General features: G+C 48.3%; 1 protein-coding gene and 1 long non-coding RNA gene across 2 annotated transcripts in view; one reads left to right on the forward strand and one right to left on the reverse strand.

Moving 5' to 3' along the window:
• LOC133265390 (uncharacterized) overlaps positions 1-8228 on the reverse strand; it is a 396645-nt gene extending 388417 nt beyond the window's left edge. Inside the window, exon 1 of the long non-coding RNA XR_009741947.1 lies at positions 8185-8228. This is a non-coding gene — a long non-coding RNA (uncharacterized LOC133265390). The remainder of the gene's footprint in view (positions 1-8184) is intronic.
• ZNF185 (zinc finger protein 185 with LIM domain) lies at positions 634-25981 on the forward strand. The gene is made up of 31 exons (XM_061445840.1): positions 634-730; positions 1408-1546; positions 2401-2454; positions 2763-2801; positions 3107-3181; positions 3467-3541; positions 4158-4238; positions 5225-5308; positions 6575-6613; positions 7192-7266; positions 9004-9078; positions 9723-9803; positions 10224-10292; positions 11733-11816; positions 12035-12079; positions 12461-12565; positions 13134-13217; positions 13697-13798; positions 14228-14326; positions 14753-14866; positions 15431-15511; positions 15711-15809; positions 16275-16427; positions 17624-17737; positions 18003-18098; positions 19199-19303; positions 20722-20790; positions 22342-22422; positions 22765-22867; positions 23427-23525; positions 24301-25981. Exons 1-30 carry the CDS (start codon positions 706-708, stop codon positions 23523-23525), a joined length of 2544 nt encoding a protein of 847 aa, XP_061301824.1. The 5' UTR covers positions 634-705; the 3' UTR covers positions 24301-25981.
• The last annotated feature ends 163 nt before the right edge of the window (positions 25982-26144 follow it).

Raw genomic sequence — 26144 nt, forward strand, 5'->3', positions numbered from 1 at the left:
CACCATCAGTGCAAACTGGATGAGGAGTGAGTGGATGTTGCATTGGGTAGATCTGCAGCTGAGACAAGGCAGAGGAGCCAAGTTTGCCAAGAAGCAGTGCTGTGAGCTCAGCGCTCAGCATTCCTCATGGGCGTGTGGCTTCGTGGCAGGACTGCAGGGACAAGCCCACCAGGAGATAACAACAGCCTAATTTTAGATTAACAGGCTCCCAAACAGGGCTGGGTGTTTTCATTAATGAATAGCATAGGCACTTAGGAATTCAGGTTCAGCAGAGAGTTTTGGCAAGGAAGGGTTGGAGAAGCTGGAAGTTGCCCTGGATTTTCTCCTCTGAAACAAGGACTTATCCCATTTTACATGAAACACTGTGGAGTGAAAAAGAAAAAGAAACATTCTGGATAAAGGTTCTACTAATCTGAAAACAATGTGTCCATTTTGAGGAGTTTTGCTTCCTTTCATTTGCTCACAAAGTAAAAAGTCCCATGTGTTTGATTTTGATGCTGAAGGTACATGACATGGGGAGAGATCTCAACTTTGGTTTATATACCGGAGGCTCACCACCCTCCAGGCTCTGTGGCTGTGCTGCTGTTGTGATGCTCTCCCTTCTACAGAAATCCACAGGTTTTTGTAGCTTTTCCCCTTTTCCATTTCTTCCAGGGGCTTGTTGTCTTCAAGCAGTGACTAAAGGGGAAGGTGCTTCTGAGAACCATGATGTCCCTGGGTGTCACCAAAGGTAATTCTTTTCCCTGTCCCAAGCTGCGGGGATGGCTTTGCTTGGTTGTATCTGTCTCTGCTCAACTCCCTCAGTGCAGTGTGTTCAAGGGAGGGGACACCTCTTCCTTAGCTGGGACCTGCTCCAACCTGAGCTCCAACATGTCATGCATTTAGCTGTTATTTCAGTAGCTGTGAAGGCAGAGAGAGCTGGCGAGCTTAGAACCTGGCTGAGATTTTGAGCTGAGACCACGCTTCTGCAGTGTGCAATAGCCAGACAGCAATGAGAACACTGCCTTTATTGCTGATAAACTCCTAATAATGTTTTATCATCAGAGGAATGTGAAACAAATCATACTGGGGCTGCCAGACTGTTCTGAGTGGTCCCAGGAACATCCCCACCCTGCAGAACTCTGTGGCAGACTCAACTCAGGTTTAGTTTTAAGCAACATGCTCACAGGACTTAGATGTGAATAGATGGGATGATGTTCCCAAATCCAGAGGTAAGCTGTAACAGTGACAGGGAGAGGAGTGGAAATGCCTTAATTCCATTAGCAATAAATTTAATTTTCAGTTGTCTTTGATCATCCTGAGAAAAAATGACTTGTTAATGTGCCTCAGCTCACCTGCTGATAGTGATAATCCTTGCCTTCTCTCAGCAACCCTTCTCATTCCTCCCTTTCTCTCTGCCTCTCCCAGGAGGTGCCCTTCCTCCCACGGATGAAGACCGCAGGAGGATCATTAAGCAGATGAAGGTTCGCACCACCCTGAAAGGAGATAAGAGCTGGATCCACCACCACAACTCAGACTCTGAGGATGAGAAGAGCAGCAGCACGCTGTAAGTGTGGCCAATGAGGAATGCTCCTCTTCTTCTTTACCTCATCAGCCTCCCCTGAGTACTGCCTGCAGAAGCAGCACACTTGGTGCTAGCATGTTTTGGGGTCCCCATGATGCCAGGAATTGTCACTTCCAGAGGGAAGTGGTGCTCCTGCATATTTCTGATAAATACAGGCTGGGGGGAAGCTCTGAGAAATGCCCTTTCCTGAGAGCTGGAATCCAGCAGCATAGGCAGGTTTCAAGTCTTTGGGAGAACTCTAAAGTTCTTTGAAGTCAGATTGTGTTTCACCATCTCCAGGGTGACAAAGGCAGGAGCAGACCTTGATGGGAGGGAGTTTAAGTGATAAAACAGCCAGGTCTGCATCTTCCCCTGCAGCTCACAGGGCTGTGTAACACAGCAACCCTTGTACCAGGGAACACCACAACCTGCACCAGCTCCTCTTAGATTAGAAACAAATCCAAGCCCAAATTGGTTTACTCTCAGCAGCTCTCTCCAAAAAAACACAGAATTCCAGACTGGTTTGCATTGCAGGGACCTTAAAGCTCACCCAGTTCCAACCCCTGCCACGGGCAGGAACACTTTCCACTAGAGCAGGTTGCTCCAAGCCCCTGTCTCCAACCTGGCCTTGAACACTGCCAGGGATGGGGCAGCCACAGCTTCTCTGGGCACCCTGTGCCAGCACCTCAGCACCCTCACAGGGAAGAGCTTCTGCCTAAGAGCTCATCTCAGTCTCCTCTCTGGCAGGTTAAAGCCATTCCCCCAATCCGCTGATGTTCAACACCATTGCCATGTTCAGTGAGGCAGCTCAGCAAGATCAGAAGTTAATTATGTCATTGTATTTTCTCTTTACTCAGATCTGGCCATGGCAGTGGGAGATCCCCAGCACCCAGTGCTCCCCAGAGTGACAGGTAATTCTGGGGACACATCCTGTTACTTCCTTTCTGTGTTATCTCATGGGGTCAGTGCACACTTTCACTGGTTCTTCATAAACCTGAGCTCTTTCTTCATCTCCTCATAGCCCCTCACTGCTGTGCCTGATGAAAAATAGCCCCTGAGGAGAGCCTGCATTGTTCAATATAATGTGTGTGCAGCGCTGAGGTATCACAGCCCAGTTAGCTGGATTTTTAGCTTGATGGCCACATGGACCCTTTAATCCTGGTGCTGCTGCTGCTGTTTTCCCCATGTTTCTCTACTCACTGATGTCTTCTTTGCACAGGTCTGCTCCCCCCAAGCCTCAATCCGGTTATCTCATCAGGTCAGTATAAAGTGGGATGTATTTGGTCTGCAGGGGAAGGAGAACTAGATCAGGAGCAGCCAGCATGAAAAATATTACTAGGTCTTGGGTTCTTCTATTAGGAACATTACAATGCTCAGGGAATATCTTGATGAAGAGAGAGTGTTTCCTTTAGTTTGATGGTGCTGTTAACAGAGTCTCAGATCTCCTCTGTATGATGCACTGATCAGCACCTTCTTCCTGACAGGACACAGAGACACTGTTAGGCCATGGAATGGCTGCAAGTCTCTTAATTTGAGTTCCTAACATGTCTCTTCTCTCCCCAGAGGGGTGTTCACAAAAACCATTGATAAGACCCCTTCTGTGCCAGATTCTTCACCTTCTAATGAAGCACAAAAAAGGTACATGTGTGTCTTGGAGTAGCACCATCCCACAGAGGGTTTGCCCATACTGACAACTCACAGTGGCCCTGGGGAAGCAAAGCAGACCTCAAATCCTAGTCCAAGCCTGTGCAAAGGAGGCAAATGCTGCGCTTTGGTTAAACAGGATTCCCCAAGTTCAGAAAGTGGATGTATGGGATCACTCTGTTTCCCCTATCACACGGAGCATGGGCTTATCTGGGGAAGGGAAGGTGAAGGGTGAGAGCTGGGGAGGGTCATGCTAACATGTGGTTTGTGCATCTGCAGCACCACCACGAAGCGACACAGCCTGTGCCGCTCCTCCTCTGGCTACAGGATGACCACTGAGGACTACAAGAAGCTGTGAGTGTGCCAAGGGGAGCAGCACTTCTGCCCATGCCAGGCTCAGCAGCACCTGAGCCTCAGTGGTGAGGCCATCTGCATGTGGATGCCTGTGTGCAGGACATCCAGGCATGGCTTCATCAGCCACGCACTGCAGAGCTTTGCTAGAAACTGCAGCAGTTCCCAGTGCTCCCTCCAGGCCTGAGTGGGCATCAGGGGTCCCTCAAAGTGGTAATGGCCTTTGTGCAGGGTGAATTCTATCACTAGGTAGTAGATAAGGCAGAAGCTGGAGGATGCAGCCTGGGGACTTGCAGTATTGCAGACCTTTCTGCAACCAGGGGAAAAGAGGGACAGAGCAGCACTGCTGATGTTTCCTATACAGCTTTTCCTGTCAAAGACCATGGCTCTAATCTGGAATGCAGCTGAGCATTTATGATGAACCAGCCTCTAGGCTTAACCCCTTGACTAAGTCATGTGGGGACACATGCATGAAAAATACAAGTGCCCTCCATACTTGTGTGCCGTGCTTCCAGGGCCTGAACCCGCTGCCACATGCCCTTGGATTTACCCTGGGTTTTGATTGTGCTGCCTCTACAGAGGCAGCTCCCTTACCTTGGCTCTCCCCTTTCTGTTTCAGAGCTCCGTATAATGTTAAGCAAAAATCAGTGGACTTGGACGAGGAGGATGTGCCTTTCACTCCAGATGAGCACAAAAAGAGGTATGTCCTCAGTTAACCACCTTCTGCTTGCAGGGGCAGTGACAAGTGCACTTCAGTTTAACTGTTACTGGGAGGGTCAGTTTGATGTTTGCAGCTGAGCCATTAGGGCTCATTGCAGTAAGATAATGATAAGCAGATATTTCTACTCAGAGCACAGCTATGCCCATGGGTGACTGCACTCCCAACCACATATAATTAAAAGCCTGACATGATTCAGCCTGACAGCATACCCCAATTAATCTGGCAGCTGGAAGCAGGTTGTGGAACCCATTAGCTGCATCGTGTCTATGTGGAAAGATAGAGACTACAACCGGCCTGGCAGTGAGGGGAAGAACCACCTCCCACAGCCTGCCTGTGTGCAACTGAGTCTGGACCACAGGGGGACTTGCACCTAAGTGCAGATCCAAATGAGTCTCTTGTTCTCATACCAGGAGTAGAATGTGATTTGTCTATATGGTGGACCTGCGTCAGTGCAGCCAGAGTCCCTGTTGCTTTTGGTCAAGTTTCTGAAGATGCTTTTGTTCAGATACAAGGCTTTTACAAATGAAAACTTGGTTATTTGCCCACAGCAAAAGTCCTTTCATGGATCTGCACCTCTCCCTTGGTACATCTGGTGGTGCTGATGTCTGTAAGACACATGCAGTTCATGTAGCATGTCAGCCTCAACTCCTGCTCCCCATTTTTTGGTCCCATGGTGTGCAATATTAACAGTCCAGGTCTTCAAAAGGAGAACTCCCTCTGCCCACCTGGAAGAGGAAGGGTTTTTCTTTTCCCTTATACTTTACATGTGCAAGTGCTGTGACCCAGCATCAGTGATGCTAAAGAAAAAGATTAGATGTTGTTACTTACCCCTTTCAGCTCTGGCTGGATTTCTGCTCCCAGAGCACAGGAGCTCTGCAGGGCTGGCACATGGCTTGTTCACCTCATGTCTCTTCAAGGCTACAGGCATGAGCAGAAGGTGACCCCATCTCTTCCCTCTCCTCCAGGACAGAGGCAGCCAACAGTGTCCTGAGGCACAGTGCCAGCAGGGAACGTGCTTATGTCCTCTCTGCAGCCAAGAAGAGCAGTGGGTGAGTGTGCGGCATGGGGCAGGAGCAGGGCAGGGGCTGCAGAGGGGACTCACGGGGTGGTGGCCTGAGCCAGGCTTCTCTGAAGGGGATGGGTTCCTTTCCAATGAGAGGAGATGACAGAGCTGCCGTCTCTCCAGGAATGCCAGGGGTGCCTACACTTGGTGCACCAGACATTTGGAGGGCTGCAATCAAGACTTCAGTGTTCAGACTCAGTTCTTACTTCTGCTCTCTGCAGTTTGTTGCATGCAGGGGAAAATCAGAGCAAATACAAACTGCATCCACTGTGGATCAGCTTTTTGCCACAGTTTGCCTTTACACTGGTTTTGGATGATAAGAGTTACAAGATCCTGATTAGTTTCAGAATAGTTCTATGGGGATAAAAGAACCTAACAGTGGTGTGAGTATGTAACAGGAGTGTGAAGTTGTGTGGGAGCTACTGGTGTTCAGGGCTTTTTTGCCCATCTCTTTCCTGGGAAGGGTAAAATAAAGCAGATTTCCAAGGACTCTGACCCCCCAGGAGCCCATCATGGCAAGTGACTTTTGCAGCTTGCTTTCACTGTGAACCCTTTTCCTCTTGACATAACTCAGGGTGACACAATGAGGCACAGGAAGGTTGCAAGGGCAGGAGGAAGCAGGGAGAAGATGGCCAGCAGTGCTCAGCTGTGCCCAGAGTGGGAGAAGCGTTTGGATGGTGCTGCAAGAAACCTGGAGAGAGGCTTTGGACAAGGGTCTGTAGGGACAGGACAAGGGGAATGGCTTTAACCTGCCAGAGGAGAGATTGAGATGAGCTCTTAGGCAGAAGTGCTTCCCTGTGAGGGTCCTGAGGCTCTAGTGGAAGGTGTCCCTGCCCGTGGCAGGGGCTTGGAACTGGAGGAGCTTTGAGGTCTCTTCCAACCCAAAACAGCCTGGCATTCTCTGGGATCTGTGAGGCCATTAAGGGTGTTTGCACTGACTGTTAGTTCCTCTGGGAGGCAGGTTTGTATGCAGGAAGAAAAACAGCCATCAGGAAGGTATGAAATTAAAGAGGCCCTCTGGGGGAGCTTCTTCACGTATTGTAGATAGCTGCTCCTCCTGTTTTTATTCCCTCTACTCTGTAATTTGCAGACGTTTAACATGCATGGTCACTGCCCAAATGGTGTTACATGACCCCATAATGCCTTGCACCATCTGGGTCAGTATGGGTCAAAGAGTCTGTGGGCATTGCCCTGCCCAAAGTGTGTCTTTACCTCCAAACTTCTAACTCTTGCCTTTATGCTTCCTTTACAGCAGCCCAACACAAGAATTTCCACCCTTGTTTGCCAAGAGGTAGGTCACTGGCCCTCTGAAGCACTGCTGGGGTTGTGTGTCTGTGCTGTACCATGGCTGCTGTTAAGTGCTGGGACAGGAGATCTTGGGTGTTTCAAAGCACAGGAGGGACACTTCCCTTGAAAAGGATGCTCTGGGTTGTCTCACGCTGGCTTTTAAGAGCCCAAAGTGTTGGAAACACTGAGAATACAGAGCTGACGATGCTTTGTGTTGTGGCAACCTGAAACAAGGACTCTTCATTGCCCTTCTTCAGGCTCCAACTAGCAGGGTGAATGCTCTTCTAGCATTTAGCTTCTAAAGCAGTGGGTGGGATGGGGAACGATGCCTTGGGCACTCTCTGGGTTTTCAGCATTCAGATGATGCTATTTGTAAAGCAACTGTGTCAGCAGAATGCCACTGATCTTACTTCATCTGAGGTGCTCACCCATGGCAGAACGCAGGGAGCATGAGGAGCAGGAAAATCTGCCTCTGGGGGAAACAGGGGGAAAACCTAGTTTATGGGAAACAAGGATAAGCTGCCTGAGTTAGCAGTGGGAATATGAAGCAGTGATATTTGTCTCTCTTTTTGCCTTTGGAAGAGTTGAGATAGAAGAGGAGGCACAGCAGAGGAGGAGTTCAACTGGTTCCTGCAGGTTCACACCAGATGACAATAGGTATTTACCTCATCCTGGAGTATCGGGTTGGCTATCTCTGGTTTCAGAGCACCCTGATTTGCCATCTTCACAGATAACTGTATTTGTCTGAAGGTAGCAGCTGACTGAACACAACGAGAGATGGGGCTTTTCAAAGGGGCTGCTCAGAAAATCCAAAATGAAAATGACACAGGGTTAGTGGAACAAATGGGCAGACGTAGGGAGAGGCATCAAGTGCACCAACTGACAGTCCTGGGGGTGACAAGCTGCATTTAACTAAAGGCCAACTCTAATGTGGGTCAACCTGCCACTGAGCTCCTCTGCTGATCACACTCCTGACTTCACAAGGAGCTCACACCACAGGAATGAGCCTGGTGGCACTTCTGGAGAAACAGCTTCTGAAGGAGTTGGAGCAGCCATCAGATAGTGATGATCTTCCTTTACTCCCAAACTGGCTGTGTGACCTGACCTCATCACCTAGACATGAAATACTCAATGCCTCACTATTTGCAGTCCCCTGAGCCAGCTCTCTGCTTTCCTTAGAGTTAGATTTAATTATTCTGCTCTGATGGCAGCAGGGAGGTGTGAGCAGAGAGGTTTGAAAGGTTCATTATCTTTAAATTGATCTTTGCTTCGATGGGAAATGTTTAGCCTGGTTTCAAGTCTCCAGCCCTTTTCTCAGGCTACTGTGAAGCCCAAATGTATACAGGAGCAGTGACAGGCAAGGTGGAGCATACTTTCTATGGTATGTGAGACCTGGGAACAGGCTGCCTCTGGTCTAAAGGGGCAGCAGTGACACTGTCCCTTAGCCCACATTGGTTGGAACAGCCGCACATGGTGTGGGGCAGCAGTGAGATGCAGAAATGCTTGGCTAAAATGGAGATGTTCGCCCTAGAAGGGAGAATCATAGAATCCCAGACTGCTTTGGGTTGAAGGGACCTTAAAGCTCACCCAGTTACAACCCCCTGCCACGGGCAGGGACATCTTTAGGTTGCTCCAAGACCCATCCAACTTGGCCCTCTTTAGATATTGGAACACAACAGTGTTGGTCTTCCCTGAGCCTTCTCTTCACCAGGCTAAATAACCCCAATTCTCAGTCTGTCCTCATGGAAGGATTCAGAGAAGAATCCTCATGGGATTCTCGTATGTTTTCAAACAGATCTGTTTAATTTGGGATTCAGCTCTGTGTTCCTGCTCTGAGGGGTGGCTCAATGCCAGGCAGCAGCATTATTGGCTTCTCTACCACTCTGGTCCTTAGTGGGCCCAGCAGGGAGCCCAATAAATGAGGCTTTTCAGCCTGAAACACTTTGTTTTCAGGATGAAGGAGCTTTCTTATGAATGTTGGTAGCAATTCTGTGCCACTGTGGTGCAGGTTTAAGGCAGGGCTTGGAAGCAGTTTTCCTCCTTCCCTCACATGTTACACACACATAGCACAATCAATTTTGTGGATGCACTGAGCTTTAATCTGTTTGGGGAAGTTGGGGTTTAGAGCAGACTCAAACACTGCGGCTAGAAACAGCTCCAGAGTGTTAAATAGAAAAAGCCAGTTTCTAAAGACGGAGCATTTCAGCAGAAAGGCAGATTCTGGTCACGTCAGCGCAGCAGGGCATGGAGACAGCAGCACAGGAGGGTTTGGCCTCATTGGCCAGGAAGCAGGCACCAGAGCTGTGGGCCAGACAAGGAGGTGTCCCCCACACAGAAAGCACTTAAAAATCCTTCTGGTTTTAATGCTTTGTTACTTGGCTGTTTTATTGTCAGTACTAATGGGCTAAGAAAAGTCACTGCTGGATCTTCCTGGAATGAGTCAAAGACAACAGCATCATCTCCCTCCAGGTGAGTGTTGCAGCACAGCCAGGAGGTCTCGGACATCATCTGCAGCTGTATCAGCCCACAGGTAGCTATGTAGGTCAGAGGATCCTGTGGGCACCCCTCTGGGGGGGGGTGAAAAGAAGCACATTTGTCAGCCTTGTACATGGGAGACTTTTCTTAGATGCAGGCAGCTGTTTTAAGGAAGGTTTAAGGAAGGTGCTGCAAGGAGCTGACAACACCCTGATAGAAGTGTTCAAAACCTGAAAGGAAAAGATCCAAACTTGCCAAAGTTTTCCTTACAAAATGTGTGTAGGGGGATGATTTTCAGTTGCTTTTAACTTTGGTTGGTTGAATTCATGACTGGGGGGATAAAAAATGTTGACCTGTTTTTCCACAGCACTGCAAAGATCACTTTGCTTACTGACCTGGTTCTGTTGGGTTTATTCTGTGTGTGTGTGGTTGGCAGAAGGCAGCTATTCCTGGCAATGTCAGTGTTTTAAGGTAGAAATTGCTTCTGATAAGACGACTTTGTAAGTGAAGGTATTGAAAACAGTGATGTGTGTTTTCCATTTTATTCATTCACACTTGGATGCAGGGAAGCTTTGGGCAGCTGCAGTGGGGAGCTAGCTCCTTCAGTAATGACAGCTTCTGTCTGACTTCTCTTGCAGCCCTGAAACAGGCACCAAGAGCCAAACAACTACATCCTTGAAGGAAACTTCAGAGAGAATCTCCACTTCTGCTGAAATCAGGTCAGTCTGTTGGTCTTGTATCACCCTAATGCTCTGCTAAGGATAATGAAGGACGTGCTGCACTTGGTGGTTTCCTACTACACATGATTGCTCTGGAAACAGTGCAGTCCTGGAAAAATAAGTACCATAGGACTGGGAATCTGGGAAAGGAGCTTTTACAAAAGCCTCAGCAGCCTGGGAGGAAATACACCCATATGGAAGCTGCAGGCCTCCCACATCTTGAACATTATCCAATTCTTTATGATACCCAGAAATAGCAGAGCTTTCTATCTCCTAAACTGATCAGGATTTCATTTTAATCCAGTCCCTGCACTGTAGGTAGCACAGTTCCAACGAGCACCTTGCCATATAGCTCCTATGCTATGCCTCACGTTGTGTCCCCTCCTCTCCCTACCTAACTTCTTGCTGTTTCCCTTGCAGAAATGGGGAAAATGGACAGGCCCCTAATGGGAAATCCTCATCTGAAACCGAGTCACAGCATGGGGATGGGTAAGCAGTTGAGAAAGGCTGATCTGTGCTGCTGAACATAAGGTGTAACCCTGCTTTTCGCTCAGACATAGCATTTACCTGCTAGTGGTCTCAAGCAGATGGGATCTCCCCAGTCATGGTCCTGGGCTGCACTCCAAGAGCATCATCTGCTGGCTAAGCTGCAACTTGTCAGTTTACTCTTCCTTCATGTCCCTCAAGGATTCTCCTCTCTGGCTCAGACCCTAAAGAGTCTACCTCATGCATTCATTTTTTTTATTACTGCTCCAATTGCCTCCCCACTACTGTTCCCTGGGGAACTTCTTCCTCCTACAAGGCATGTGTTGAACTTTGGTTGCTGGTGGCTCCTGCTGACATTGGCTCTAGTCCTCTGCACCCTGTAGAAAATCTGAAGGGGTGGCTGAGTAATGGGGAAGTGTAGAAAGAGGTGTTGTATGGAGGAGAACTTGAGGAAGAAAATGACTAGGAAGCTAAAGTCATGGATGCAGGTGATGGGCATGTTAAGGGGCAGAGCTCTGACTTGAAGTTGATGGCAGGGAAGCTTCTGATTCCCCTGAGAGATCACTCCCTCCTTGTACACTTATGTCTAGTGGTCTTTGTCCTCTGGTCTGTACTTTGGGTCATTTCAGATATATAAAATATACCCCATACTCACAGGCCTCTTTTGTTCTCAGTGCTACCCACCCTGAATGCTTGGCTGCCTCGAGACTGAAGCAGGCAGTTGTATGTGTGGCCTCACCTTTTGCTCTGTTGTGCTTAAGCAGCTGCAGAAGGCTTAGATTGACCAAATGATTATCTGTAGCCTATACAGTTAATTGCTCTCCACCTCCATCAGTGAAGATAAAGCTAGAAATGTCCCCAAACTGGTGTCAACAGTCAACTGAAGCAAAGTCTGGAGTGCTTGAGAAAAGGTAGAGGCTGGACTATTTTCATGGTCATGTAGCTGAGGCCTGTAAATATATCTGTGGATGTCATTGCAGGGACAGGTTGATGACAAGGCACTCATTGTGCTTGGGGTCACTTGGGTCACATAGCTGCTCCTAATTGTGAGGCAAAAATTAGAGGCTGCCTCATTACTTAAGCCACTTAAAACTGGAGAGGGAATAATTGAGGGAAGGAAGGAGATGGATGCACAGGTTGAGAGGTCTGGGGAGTGAAAGATGGGTGTAGGGCCTGCCTGCCCTTTCTGACTATGAGCAGAGAGAGAACAACTGTTGTAGGGTACTTAGTCTCACCTTAGCAAAGGGGTGAGTAGACTCTCACTGCAGGGAGCAGCCCATCTCTGAGTAACCCATGAGCAGTGGTCAGGGTACTCAGAAGGTTAGCCCTTCCCATCCTGATGTATTGTTAGCCCCAGTTTGTGCTCCTGTTAGTAGACTCTTCTAGGGTGATACAGTATAAATGCTGCCAGGGCATCTCTCACTGGCATTTTCTTTTTTCTAGTGACAAACCTCTGAAGGAAAAGTCTGAGCCATTCCCATGGGATGAACAGGCTTCCAGAGCAACCGTGGTATCCAAGAATGGAAGGTAGAGCTGGGGTGAAATTCCATCGTTGACTTGCATTTCCCCAGAGTTTCTTGCCATTTGACCTGTAGAAATCCACTGAGGAACACCTCTGGGAAGTTTTAGGTTTTTCCTCTCCTCTCTTTAATAAAATGCAGAAGAAAATCATAGTAGAACATCGCAAACCAAATCAAAGATGCTTCCTAAAGTTGTTTCCTAAAGTTGGTGTCTCTCCATTTCAGTTATCCTGAACACACAGAAGCCAACAATGGATTTTACCCACCAAAGTAAGTGTAAACCTACTAACAGTGTAAAAATAACCTTTCCTTCTCACTTTTGGGGTGAGAAGGGTCTTCTGCTGACCCAGTACTCCCTAACAGGAACTCCCTGTTCTGGGAGCAGCACTTGCAAAGTGGACTGGACCTGTTCCACAAGCTCAAAATGGGCTGAGATTTTTCCAGCTCTTTTGCTTGTACTAGCATGAATTGGTTGGATTTATGTCTCTGTCCTTCAGGTCTGCTGCAGGAGCTTTACCAAGCTAAGCAGGAAGGAAGAAAAGGGGTTGTGTTTGAGACAGGAAAATCTTATGTTTGGTATTTTTGCTCCTTGCTCTGTTCTCCAACATGCCAAGCTTCCTTCTGTGACCCATGACTCTCTTCTCTTGCCAGGTCCAACTCTGGTTGCAGAGACATTGCTGCAGATGCCACAGACAAGCTGCACCACCCATATGAGACCTCTGACCGCCTAGATGATGCTAAGTCTGAACCTGCAAGGTCAGGGCCTGCTGCTGGTACTCACAGTGCTGCTCACAGAGGGAAGATGGTGGGGGGGAGGGGGTGGGGTATGAATAAGTAACTTGTTTGGAATAGAGCTGGAACTAGATTCCAAACTGCGCACCAAAGCAAGGGGAGGCAGAAAATTCTGAGTGGTCACTGTCGCACGTCCATTATTTTGGGACTTGGCTGAGGTGAGCAGGATCACAGGGCTCCCACTAGGGTAAATCCCAAGACCTAGAGCTGCTGCTAGTAATGTAGGAACATCTTCCCTGAAGTCATCCCTATCGTACTTCATCCCAGCTGCATGATCCTGTGGCAGGCTGGAAAAGTCCTGTATCCAGCCAAGATGTATGTGAACTGAAGCCTACAAACTGTATTAGTTCCACCAACAGCCTCTATTCTCCTTAGTCAGAGACAGTGAAAATGTGTTTTTTCTGAGGGAAAACCAGTTCTCTGAGAAAACACTTCCTATTTTCTGGTCTCACATGAAGTGCAGTGTTGTGATTTCACACAAGTGCCCTGGAAGCCTTTGGCAAGCTGTAGATTCCTTCATTTTTTTTGACAGGTCTAACTTGCATTCTGATGTCCCAATTCCTCCTACTGAGAGAGCCCCTGTGCACCTGGAGGACACGGAATATTCCTTCAAAAGGTACAAGTGGGATACACACATAAGGATTAACAGACGTCTGAATGGGCAGGCACAGAAAGAGGCTTCTTTTTACAGCTTTTGTCCCAAGGGTGAAGGCAGCTGATACTTAAAGCACAGCTTGCAAAACAAACCAAGAGGTTTGTGTTGTATCCCTCCTCCATCTTCTCTGATAGAAACCAAGCAGCCCCACTCTAGCTTTTTCTCTCGTCTTGGTGTTTGTACTTGGTTGGGTTCAGTTGGTACCTCCTCATTCAGTGAGCACTAAAGTGCTACAGTGATGCTGCAGGGGCAGCAGGGAGCTGAAAGGCAACTGAAAGGCACTGAAATGCAATTATAGTCTAAATATGGTTCCTAGAGACAAATCCTGGTGGGGGACACTGAATGGTACAGACTGACACAGGCCTTGCCTGGTGAGTACATAGTGTGAGTATTCATGTGTCAGCTGTTAAAGGTGCCATGGGCCTTTCTTTGCTTATCAGATCTGTCCTGGGCTATGAGGAGAGAAGCAGCAGCACCCAAGAGAGCAGATACACGGGTCCTGAGGCCCCAGCATACAGCAAACCATACTGGAATGAAGCAATGTAAGGACCTGGGCTGCAAGGGGAGGTGAAGCTGTGTGGAGGGGTATCACTGGATACACTCAGTGAGTCAGCCTCAGGTACTATCAGACTGTACCAGATGTGATGCCTGGCATGGCAAACACCTCCTGATGTATGATGAAGCCACAGTAAATAATCTGTTACTCCGCAAGAAGGAAACATAGTTTGGGCTGGTATTTTAAAGAGCTAATTTCAGCATGTGAAAATGTTGCTGCTTGACCCTTCCGCTGAATCCCAAGCAGTTAAGCAGAGCTTCGTGCTGTGCTGAAGTCTGTACTGGTTACAGCTTAGCCCTTGCAATGTCCTCCACCAAAGCCTCATGACTTTCTTTCTTCTGAGGGCGCACTGAAAACTGCACTTTCAGGTGTTTGTGCCTGGCAGCCACAAGTGGGGTTTCCTTCCCTTTGCCAGGTCTTCCCAAGATTTCCAAGAGGGGAACACCCCTAGGGAAAGGGGGCACAAGAGCATGAGGGCCTTGGATGACCACAAACCAGAGCTGATCCAAGAAGGGTGAGTGGTCATCAGGACTCACCCACACTTCATAATTCTTCATGTCTTCATCTGTTCCTGATGGAACTGAGACCAACTGCCCAGAGTTCTCAGCAAGTACTATCCAAGCATTTAGGAATGCTTCAGAATCAAGCCTGAGTGTGTACTGAGGTGTCAGAAGCATCTGTCAGCCCAGAGAATTCTCACACAAGTGCTTTTCCCTGTGCCTGATGTTTTCCTTCTGCAACAATCTCGGCCTTTAGCTGCAACCTGCAAGCTAGAATGGGATTCGTAAGCATGATTCCCATCTGATCTGGTATTTGGGCAGTATGGCAATAGGTCTAGCCAAACTGTGTCTCCTGCTCCCTGCCTGATGGCTCCTGCCTAGGGAATGGATGTCCACCCATGTTTTATCTCCAGTGCCTTAAGCAGAAATCTTTATTTTAGTTTTTCAGACTCAACCAACCATATTGAGAAGGAACAAGAACCTCCTGCCCACATTGTCCACATGGAGCCTCCCAGGTCGAGGGAACACACTGACCATGAACCCAGCATGACTAGGTAAGGAATCAGGTAGTTAAATGCAATTTTGATGCAGGAATCCAAGCCAGTGCCAGATTTGCTACAGGGCATCAGTAGTCCCAGAGGGGTTGGTGTGCATAAACGTACAAAACCAGATAGAAAAATCAAGCAAACTTGTCCCTGGATTAATGTGGGCATGTCCAGGGTGGCTCTGCACTGTGGTTATCTAGTGGATACACTTCTGTGGTGGTACCCAAGTGAGGCCAGGTCATGCTCTTAGCAGTGTGAAATGTAACACAGAGGTACAGGATAACCCATAATGGTCATAACTAAATGACCAGAATTAAACTGTCAAGTTGGAAAGAATGAACAGGTAGATGATGCTCATCAGGAGCTTTATTTTTCACCTTTTTTTTTTTTTTTTTAAGGCATCTGTATTTTCCGTCCTTTTTTCACACCTCTTTGGATTATCCAGCATATTCCTATGCAGGGATATTGTGCTTTCCTGGAGGGCAGGAGATTCACCAGAGGCTGCAGCTGCATCCTACAGTAACTATGCCCAGTGGCACTCCTCCAGGCTGTAATGATCTCCTGTCTTGGCAGGCTCAGCTCTCTGCCTAGAGAAAGCAGCATCACAGCTCCAGAGACCCCCCGTGGAAATGAACCTGACCCACACTGGGAAAGGTACGGAGTTCAGGGATCAGGCATGCTTTATGGCTTCTCCTGCATCTTGTGCTCTCCCTCTTGCTCTGCTCTGCTCAGTTCTTGGCTGGAGAGTTCAGAAACCAGTACAACCATGTGTGTTCCTGTGTTTGCTCACCACAGTGGACAGGTTGAGACACAAGTGCTAAAGCTTCTAACAGGCTTCTTCTTCCCTGACCAGGATCACTCCAGCTTGGGAAGAACAAACCTGCCCCACCACAGACAATCGCCATGAGAGCCCGGGAGACTGGAGGCACAATGAGCCTGATCTGGCAGCCAGGTACTATGGGACCATTCCTTTGTTTCTCCCCATCAGTGGCTCTCAAATCCTCATCCTTCACCATTCCCAGTCTTGATACAAACCTAGCTGAAGCCCTGGGGCTGTGTAAATTTGCCCAGCATATACTAATCAAATGATGCTGACAAAAGGAATGTTGGGTTTAGGATTCCATGCACATCCAGTTGTTCATATTTCATTTCAGATGACAAATTAACTTGGATGAGTGCTGAATCTTGCAGCATTTCATTGTGCTGGGAGTTCAGCTCATGTAGGTGAGGGGAAGTAGGACAGATCTCTGTTTCCCTTGGCCTTAAGCACCTCCAGCAGCATTATGTCCCAGGTTTTCCTTGTTGCCAGTGAAAAGAGGCATGATCCAGCCTCAGCAAATTCTGAACACTTGTGTGAGCTGTTGTAGCAAATACAGTTGTTGGATTTATGGTCAAATCGGTTCTAACTCTTCAGCAGGTCCAACTTCAGCTCAGATAGTGCGCTCAGTGGCAGTGAGACCCAGCAGCCTGTGCCACTGTACGTGGACCGCCAGCCCTTTAGCACCAGCATGTCAGCACCCAGTCACAGGATACCATCCTATGTGGACAGCCAAGCCTTCAGCACCAGAAGGTAAGGGCACGGGGTGCAGAGACAGGGAAAGCTGCTGGCACAGAAATATGTGCCAGAAACTCTGGTCCAGGTTGCATGATTTTGTTCCCAGAGGGAGCAACAGTATTGGCAGGTCTCACAACACATGGAACAGGATCATTCTTGCACCTGATGGGCTGAAGAAGGATTCAGGAGATCAAAGCTGATAATTGCTCTGTAACACCAGAGAGTTCTTGGCAGGTTGTGCTCAGATCACCTACCCAGGGCACAGAAACCTCACAGATGTGTAGAAACCACATCTGCTTCTCCTCCTTAACTGCAGAGATGAGGATTCAGAAGCAGTGTGATTGTTATTTCTCATGACCCTCAATGATATAAGAGACAAGTTGTACACTTAGAACTACTATTTACATTGATATCTACGTTCATATGATGTGAATGCCGCCAACACCTCTTCCAGCATTTTTTAGTTGGTGTCCCAAGGCTCTCACTTGCTTTTGGAGGCATTTGCAGGCTGGGAGTAGAAAAACCAGGACAGATCTTTATTGTATTTCATAGCCTGATGTCACCCTTGGCACTGTGTGATGCTGACATGTCTCTGCAGAGCAGGAACCTCGCACTTCACTCCCGCCCTCAGGTTTATATCAGAAATCAAATGCTTTTCTTGCCCAAAGCAGGGTTTTCTCATCTTACGATGATCTCAGCCTGTCCCTCTTTCTCTCTTTCATGCAGCATTGATTTTCAGGGGGTTTCAGCATTATTGAACATTAAGTTATACAGTTGCCTGAAGCTTTGATCAGGATCAAATTGCTGATATACAATATAAACATAATCTGTGCCCCAGGGCACTTGCAAAAAAAGAATGACCGTAAGCTCTAAGCTCATTTTCTCTGCTGAAAGAGCCTGAGCTTTGCCTACAGGTTAAAGCCATTCCCCTGATGATTTCTGCCTTGGAAAAGAGAAAACATGCAGGTCTGATACTGGATGGGCCAGCTGTCAGCACCTCACACATGTGGGTGGTGCAGGGGTTAGGTTTTGAGCCTTTCTTAGCCCCAGAGCTTTGTGTGTGTCCTCCAGTTGCAGAACCAGCACTGATGAAATGGGCAAAGCAGGGGGAGGATGCACCACGGTGGTGACTGCTGGGGCAAACACTACTTGGGCGCTGTGGGGACTCCAGGGAGTACAGTGGTAAGCAGGTCTTTGTGCTTCCTTGCCAGACCTACCCCGGATTATGAAGGGAGATGTTATGATGGGAGCAGCAGCCCAAGGAACAGCAGATATGACAGCACCAGTGCCAGAGGGCTCTGTGACTTCAGCCCCATGGCTGGGCGGTAAGAGGGCAAAGAGGGGGGGATCCAGGTTTGTTAACACAAAGAACACCCCACTACTACATTCACTCACCATCTGAGTGTCCCAACCCACCTCTTACTCATTCCTTGGATCTAAGCATATGCAGTGAGGAGCTGTTTGTGTGGATGGCTGTGGTGCGGGGGTGATTTTGATGCTAAGCAGGGAGACATTTAGCCAAGATTCTCTTGTGAGAATCCCACACGTGCTCAAGTTCAGTGCTTGAGATTGTGTCACTTCCTTTCATAGCTACGACTCCCTTCCCAGAGACACCACCATGTCCATTTCCCAGAGAAGCCACAGGGTGCCATTCTACATGGACAGCTTAAACTGTAACAGCACCAGGTAAACGGGCAGTCTTCATGGTTGTGAGGCAAACCTCCATGAAACAGTGGTGGAAAAGAAGCTAGGAAGCCAAGCCAAGAGCTGAGAGAGAGAGGAGTGGTTTCCAGGCAGTGGATGTGTGATCTGGAGGCACAGAACTACTCTTAAACTGTTCCTAGTAAAAGCCACCCAGCACAGGGTCTGTGATACATCCATCTCTGGAGATTTTTCGCCATGTGAGGTGCCAGAACAAGGGGACAGGAGAATGAAGAGCTGTTCCTGGCTGCTCTCCCTTGACCAGAAACTGGCCTTTGCAAAGGCTGCGCAAAAAAAAAGAGGGATATCAAGACAGAGGATCACTATCTGCAGGATGTCAATAACTGACTGAACTGGTCACAGAACATGGGTGTTAGAACATGTAGGAGGTATCCAGTACAGAATACCATTACCCTGGGCTTTTTGCACTCCTTCATGGCAGTGTCAATCCATCCTCATGCATCTGACACTGTATGGAGGCACCAGCATAGCTCTGAGGTTGGATCTGTAAAGCAGAGTATGGTTGTGGGGTGTGAGCAGGAGATGCAGGATCAGCTTCACCCCTGCAAAGTCAAACTCAACAGGTCTCCCTGAGTAGACAGACAGAGCTGTTTTCCAAAGACATTTTAGTAGCCACCTTCTCCCTTCTGCAGCTTTTGAGATCACTAAATTAGAGATGGTTATGCTGGGGATAATTATACTGGACTGTGGCCAGTTCATCCCCATCTCCTTCTCTCCTGCAACTGTTGTGTGCTGTTTCCCTCTGTAGATGCTCCCCTTCAGACTTCATCATTCACTTAAGGTCTGTACCTGTTTGGAGATCTTGTTTGATCTTTTCTCCCACAGCCCTGTAAAGTGACTTTTCCAAGTCACTTCTCCAGGGAATCAGTCCTGTTATGTAGCTTTATAAAGAGAAAGGAGTATTTTTGGTCAGTGATAGAGATGAATCCATCTATGTGATTAAGGGCCATCATATTGCATCTTTCCAACCTGCTCCCCTAGTGGTCAGTCTTTCCTTGGCTACCAGCTGGGATCATGTCACAGCTCGTGTCCCCAGTGCCCACAGACTTTCCTCGCTCTTGCAGGCTTCTCTCCAGTTCCAGTGAGAGGATCTGCACTTCAAACACTGCCTCACCACACAACAGCCCAGCATTGGCCTCAGGGTACCAGCCTGACTCCAGCACTACTGGGTAAGGGTCAGTGGGTTGTGATCCCCCTTCTGCAGTAGGGGTTTTGTTCATGGCCATCCTGTTTGAAGACCAGCCAGGCTTTGCTGCTCTGGGCCACAGGACATTTAGCCACTTCTGGCTATAAGAGCATAGACAGAGCCACCTAAAAGGGAGAGATGGGCTGAGTGCTTTTCTCCAGGTGCCCTTTTATAGAGACCAGGATGTAGCTCACTGTGTGAGTTATGTCTTTTTAGCATGGCAAAATCACAAATCCTCCATAACACATTGTAGCTGGAGGGATGTGATGGAGCTCCTCATGCCATATACGCTCATCACAGGTGTGGGGCTCTCACAAGACTCTTTGCTGTGTTGTGAGCAATCTACAGCAAATATAGCTATGGAATTCAGTGGGGTGGGTGCAGGACCCTGATCTGTGGTGTCTTAGTGTCCCAGCACAGCGCAACTGTCAGCTCAGAGCTGTGTTCTGGGATTCGTGGTCTCCACAGGCTCCTCCTCAGAGGTGAAAACCACCATCCAGTTTTCTGCATTTTAGAGAGGGATTTCAAAGCAGTGAGAGGTCAGTAGAGGCTTTGGTGGAGAATATTTGGGTCCTGCAGCCTTGCTGCAGCCACATATTGCAGCACCGATCTGAGTAGAAGACCCATCTGAAACACTTTATATGGGAAGTGTCTATGCTAAGTTACAAAACAGCTTTTCTTTCCTTTCTTTAGCTGTGCCATGGGCTTAGTTTGCTCATGTAAGGAGAGAGGATTAATCATAGCTTATAGGGAACAACCAAAATGCACCATGGATAAAGAGGCTGATTAGTTCATTTTATGGCCGGAGGAAGAGCCGGTCGGCACTGAGTCTCCCCTCGATCTGCAACAGAGCCACAGACAGACAGATGGGGGCATGTAATTTTGAAATCAGAATTGTAAAGAGGGGGAAATATGCAAGAAAGGGCAGCTCTGTAAGCAAAACCATTCCCAAAGCTAGCCAGCAGCTATTGAGAATGGATGACGACGCTGGAGATACTCCAATTACAGCCACAGTGAGCAGTGCTGTGCCAGCAGAGCTTTCCTGTTAACAGGCAGAACCATGAGCTCTCTAAATACTTATTGTCTGCGTAATCCTGACATGGTTGGAAAAGACTTATCCTTGCAAAACCAGGGATAACTGGATGAAAGGGTTGTATTATCCATCCCATTCTTTGTAATTAACTTGATTTGTTTCAGTGGGTTAATTACTGGGTTCTACTATGTGTTATTTAGCAACAATGCTTGATATTTAGTATTTATTCAAGAACAACAGCTTCTCTCCCTGTGTCTTTTCAAGCACGTGACGTGTCCAAGGGCACACATGTGGTTCCTTTCTCTGATTCATTAGCCCCAGTCTTTTCTAATGCAAATGTTTCTCCTTGTGCTTCCACCCCTTCCTAGAAAAGGGGTCCTCTTCGTGAAGGAGTACACGAACAGCAGCGAGTTATCGGCCTCCCCACGCTATTGCAGGTATGAGAGTGTCCACACACAGTCACATCTCGATGTATGTGTGCAGAGCAACAGCGTGTGGCTTTGCCAGCTCCCACACATTGAGCAAGCTCACAGTTAGTGCTGTGTCAGCATGAGTGGATTAGCCTTGGATGGATCATTGCATGGAGTGGGCAGGGAATGCTGCTCTGGGGACCTCACCCTGCTGTCAATCCTGTTGTGGAGACGGGAGGATGTCTGTCTCCCAACTCCAAGTGGAGGGATAACCCCCCATCCAAGTGAGCCAGCCTCTAAGGTGGATGGCAGGATGAAAACACCACACTGCAGTGTTTTAGGCTGCATATTTGGCACTGTCAGGCATCACTGTGCGTTTATACACATAAGCAAATGGTTGGAATTGCTGAGAAAAATGTGGAGGTGGAGGGTTGACACTCAAAAAAAAGTTATTTATGAGTTAGAACAAGTTAAAAGATGTCATTTTCAAGCTTAAATATTCAGTCGTTTGTATTCTGCTCGAAGATAAGTAAGTAAAGCTACTCCAGATTAACACCAAAGTGACCAAGAGCAGAATGTGGCTGTGTGTACCTCGGGCTTACCCTGACGTGGCAGGCAGTTAACCACCAGCTTGATGCCTCCCTGCTGGCATTTGTCCTCGCAGTGCTATGCTGGCATTACTGTGGTAGCTGATGACAGGCTCCATAAATCTCCAGCCTTTTCTGTAGGCTGGTAAAGCAGATGTCAGCAGCCAAAGATCAGTGTGTTGCTGCAGTGCCTGAAACGCCACAGGCAGACAGAATAGAGAGGGAACACTCAGATGGATGAGACTGAGGGTGTGTTTTGTGCCTTTTCCTGCATAGTAGGTCAGGATTTGGGAGTGTGGTAAGCAATCAAATCGCTGCTGTTTGTAGGGTCCATATGTAAACATCAGGACCCTGGTGAGGCCAGAGAAGTATCCCTGATGAGTGGAAATCAGAGGCAGAATTTCACAGGTTTCCCACCCAGCAGCCAGAGCAGGATTTTGTCAACCTCATCTCATTTTACCAGTGGAAAGCAGGAGGGAGCAGTATCTTTCCCTTTGCACTGGCATAGCTGTCAGAGCTTCTCAGCCCCCTCTGAGTTGCATTTGACAGACCCTTGTGTAGGACTCTCAGCACTGACTCCCTGATGTCCCTGCTCCTGGCAGGGAGTGTGACAGGGTGGGACACCCTGCAGAGCATGCTGCTGTGCCACCTCCCTTGGCCTCAGGCTCGAAGGCACTGATTTCAGGGTGCATCCCATTTCCCAGCCATGCTACCCATATCCTGCCTCTCTCCAAGGGGACAGCAGCAGCCAAATGCATCTCCCAAGTGCTCTGAAGAGCAGCGTGAAACCAGCAAAGGTGGAGATGCTGCTGCTGACAGACCCACTCCCTCTCTATTAGGTAAAAGCCTTCTAGGAAGGACCAACCTCCTCTGCAAAGAGCAGGCAGCTGGGATGTTGCAGTTAGAGCTTTAGATTAATGATTAATGACTCCATCTGAGATGCTTTTCCTATCTATCACTGCCAAGTGCTGATACTTCCTTCTGTCTCCAGTGGCAGCCTTGTGGATATGAGTGATTTGGAGAGAGCAACCTACAGCCACCACCGTTACCTGTCCAGTGCTCCCCTCCAGAGGTAGGACACTACCTTGGGGGCTGCCTTGGGGGTTTCAGCAAACTCTTAAACACAAATGACTTTAAGGTTTTGCTGTGTTAGAGTATCAGTATGGGTTTGGTGGAATAGCAGGATGAAGTGTAAATGATGTTTGGAAAATATAGTGACGTTAAGATCTGTATTGCCCTGGTTTTGTCCCTGGGATAACACATGTTCCTCTATCACTGGATGCAGTCAGACACAGGTAGGAGCAGGCAGCTCATGGGGAGTGGTGTTGGTGGTAGGAAAGGAGCCTCTGCTATCAGTGCTGGGCCTGGAACCAGCTTGTGTGGCAGAGGAATTTACACTTCTGTTCCCTCACAGGTCCAGTGAACCTGTTTGCAGCTACTGCAGCCGTGAGATCCGAGACTGCCCTAAGATCATAATAGAGCATCTTAACATCTACTGCCATGAATACTGCTTCAGGGTAAAAACACCCCTTAACTACTGGTTGCCTTCTGTGTGCTGCTGTGAAATGGAGTGGTTGGGGTTGGAATCTGTCTGTTAACTTCTGTCCTCAGACTTTGAGTCATGTATATATAGTGTGTGTCAAATGCTTGCATCCACACTGGGACAAAAAAAGGCATGTTGTATTGGTTGTGTCCCCAAAAGTTTTTCAGTTCCTCACACAACTGTGTACTAGAACAAGGAGAATTATCATCCTCTGAAGGAGCAGCAGCACCCCTTACCATTTTTCCTCATGCAGCTGACCTTGTGTGCTGCTTTGTGGCCTTTGTGCCCCAGCACAGGTCTTGCTGCATCTCAAACCTTGCAGGGTTTACAAGTTGGTGGAAATGGTGAGTGTGGGAGGAGGAAGCCTGCAGTGGAATTAGTCTGCCTTAGAGAAGTCAGGCCTGAGATGCCACTGCTTTGCCATCCTCACACCTTTATAAAGTGATATAGAGACCATTCCTCTGCCCCCTTGTGCTGTCATTTCTGCACGGTGCTTTGGTTACTGTCTGACCACCTGCTTTTCCTTTTGGCAGTGTGGAATTTGCCACAGAGCAATGGGAGATCTTCTGGATAAAATATTCATCCACAGGGACATTGTCCACTGTGACAAGTGCTATGAGAAGCTCTTCTAGGTGAGTGCCTTGTGCAGTGTCAGCATACACGGCTGGATGAGCAAGCTCGTGGAGTTCTCTGACTGAAGAGCATTTAACTCCTACAGTTACTGAGTGACCCATACAGGGATTTTCCTGTGGCTTTTCAATGGGAAGCAGTGACTGCTGTTACAGAGTTAGCTGGAAACATGGTAGATCTGATCCAGGGGCCTTAGTTTCTCAGGGATCTCTGGACATCATGTAGTAAACAGGCTGTGTTAGCTTCATGTGGGGAGACAAGCAGAGAGAAGGCTCCAGTGATGAGAGAGATGCTCCTCAGAGATGGAGGGTCCTCTCAGAAGGTAGTAAGAGGTTCCTCCTCCATCCTGAGCTAACCTGGAGCAGGCTGGGTGCTTTTTGCAGCCAGAACATTCCTCCAGCAAGAAGGCAGCACCAGATGCAGTTACTCCTTTACATAAAAATCCTTTGAGATGAAACTCACTGGGAAAACTAGAGTTGTATGCTCTGCTGACAGATCAGCAAGGGAGTAGGTGGGATGTACGTTTGCTTACCTGTATGGGGCAGGAGCCACCACAGTAGCAACCAGAAATGCTACTGCTGTACTGGGGTTGTAAAAGAGGCTTTGTGGTGGAAAGGAGTAAGAGGGGCTTCTACCTCACTGTATGTGCAGTGGCTTTGTTTGCCTCTTACTGCAGTGACCAGCCAGCCCTTTTCATCCTGCTCCACTGCCCTCTCTAATGCAGTGTTGTGTGTGGTACTCAGCTCCTGTCCTCACCTGCTCTTTGTGTACTTGCAGGGTTTTGCACTGCTGGAGAAGGCAGCCAGTGGGAAGGCCTCAGCAGCACCTATCAGAATGTATCTAGCAGTTCCTGACTGGCTAAGAGCAGAATTCCTGCTCCCCCCTTTCCTCAAGTTATTTTCCCTCTCGCTGCCTCGTCATGATGAAGAGTTTCACATCCACTGCAGCTGCACCAGGACAAGTGCTGATGCGAATGAGATAAGGCAGTGCCACCTGCAGAGATAAGTGGGCTGATATTCCAAAGGTGCTGAGCCCCTCTGCCTGTTTTAACTCCATTAGGATTGCAGAGTGCTCCCTCCCTGTGCTGGAAGCTGGGCAGAGCTCCTTATGTCTGTCCAAGCTAATCATGGGAAACCTTTCCTGATTCTGTTTTCCTTTCATTTCTGCAACCAGGCTTGCAGCTTGGTGTGTGTGAGCTGGCACGAAGCAAGATACGGGAGGTGTTAAACGCTAAATTTGGGTTCTTCGGAGGGTTTGAATTTAGTTTTGAGCAAAAGCCTATTTTTATGCTCTCACCCCCAAATTCTGCCTAGAAATAGCTTCTGCCTCATTCCCATTTGCTTTCCATGGGCTTTCAGGAGCACTTTGTAGACTCACTTTAATTGTGTGTCAGCTTTAATTTCCCTTTCCTGCCTACTCCCCAGTGGAATGCTGCAGCAGCATGTGTCCCTGCTGCCTGGTTGGGAAGATAACACTCTTTCACCTGGTAGTTTAACTTGTCCTCTGGTGGTCAGAGTCAAAATTGAACTTCTAGCAGATGCTGTGCTCATTAGAGCCAGAATCATGTCATTTTAGCCCTTAGTTCAGAAGCTGAGAGCTTGAGAAAGGTGAATAATGAAACCTTGTTGATCTCCATGCCTTACAAGTACAGCCCCAAATGTGGCCAGAGAGTTTGTGTTTTCTCTTTGAAAGCATCAGGAGTGTCTGTAGAGCACTTGAGTCAGTTCTGTAGCAGCTCTCACATGGAAATAGGTGATGGCAAAAGCTCTAGTCTAGACTCTTGTTTGCTGAATAATTCTCAGTGAGGGAAGCTGGCATGGATGCAACAGCTTAGTGAGTGAGGGGCTCACAGCACAAATGCCACTTTGCTTTTCTAGGTTATTTAACTGAGCTATAGGCACGACCTCAGGAGCAACTCCATGAGGGAACTCCAGCTGAAAGCAGTAACAGCTCCAGGTTGAGACCTTAAAGCCATGTCCTAGAAAAGGGGCATTGGGCAGCTCCAGTTGGAGCTGGAGCAGCAGGAACAACCCAGGAGGCACCAAGGTGGGGTTTTCAAAACAGACTACTGATTTTGGTGAAGTTTCTTTAAGTTATCAAGGTGTTACAGAGATGGTTCTGAACAGAAGGCGGTCACGGAGCGTATGGTCTCCCCAAGTCACTCCTTGCTGGGACTTGTACCACCACTGGGCAATGATGGCTACAGCAGCTGTTCTGTTTCAAGGGGGATTGTTTAAAGCACAAGATCAGATGGGCCTGTGACTACAGCTGCACTTGAGGCGGTATCTACAGCAATAACGTATTTGCTGGCTCCAGAGCTCCTGATGGGTACGTGGCCTTGCAGGGAAGAGGATCTGCCCGCTGTGTGTTTAGCACCATCTCTCCTCAGCACTGTTTCCCTGTAGCAATGGCTTCACCTCGGTATACAGCTCCAATAAACAGCCTTTGCTCACGTGCATCTTTGTCTGCTGTGTCGCTGTGTAGCACCTGCCTGTCCCTGCCCTTTGATCCAACCCTTTGTGTTGTTTTCCAGTGAAAAATTCCTCAGCTTCCCCAGTACCTGGACAAGAAACCTGGAGAGGGGCTTTCGACAAGGACAGGCCAAGGGGAATGGCTTTAAC

Source organism: Pezoporus flaviventris, unplaced genomic scaffold (assembly GCF_033815535.1).
Source record: "Pezoporus flaviventris isolate CSIRO_AGI_PZ_B2104156 unplaced genomic scaffold, CSIRO_AGI_Pfla_v1 ptg000005l, whole genome shotgun sequence".
NCBI classification, from domain to species: domain Eukaryota; kingdom Metazoa; phylum Chordata; class Aves; order Psittaciformes; family Psittacidae; genus Pezoporus; species Pezoporus flaviventris.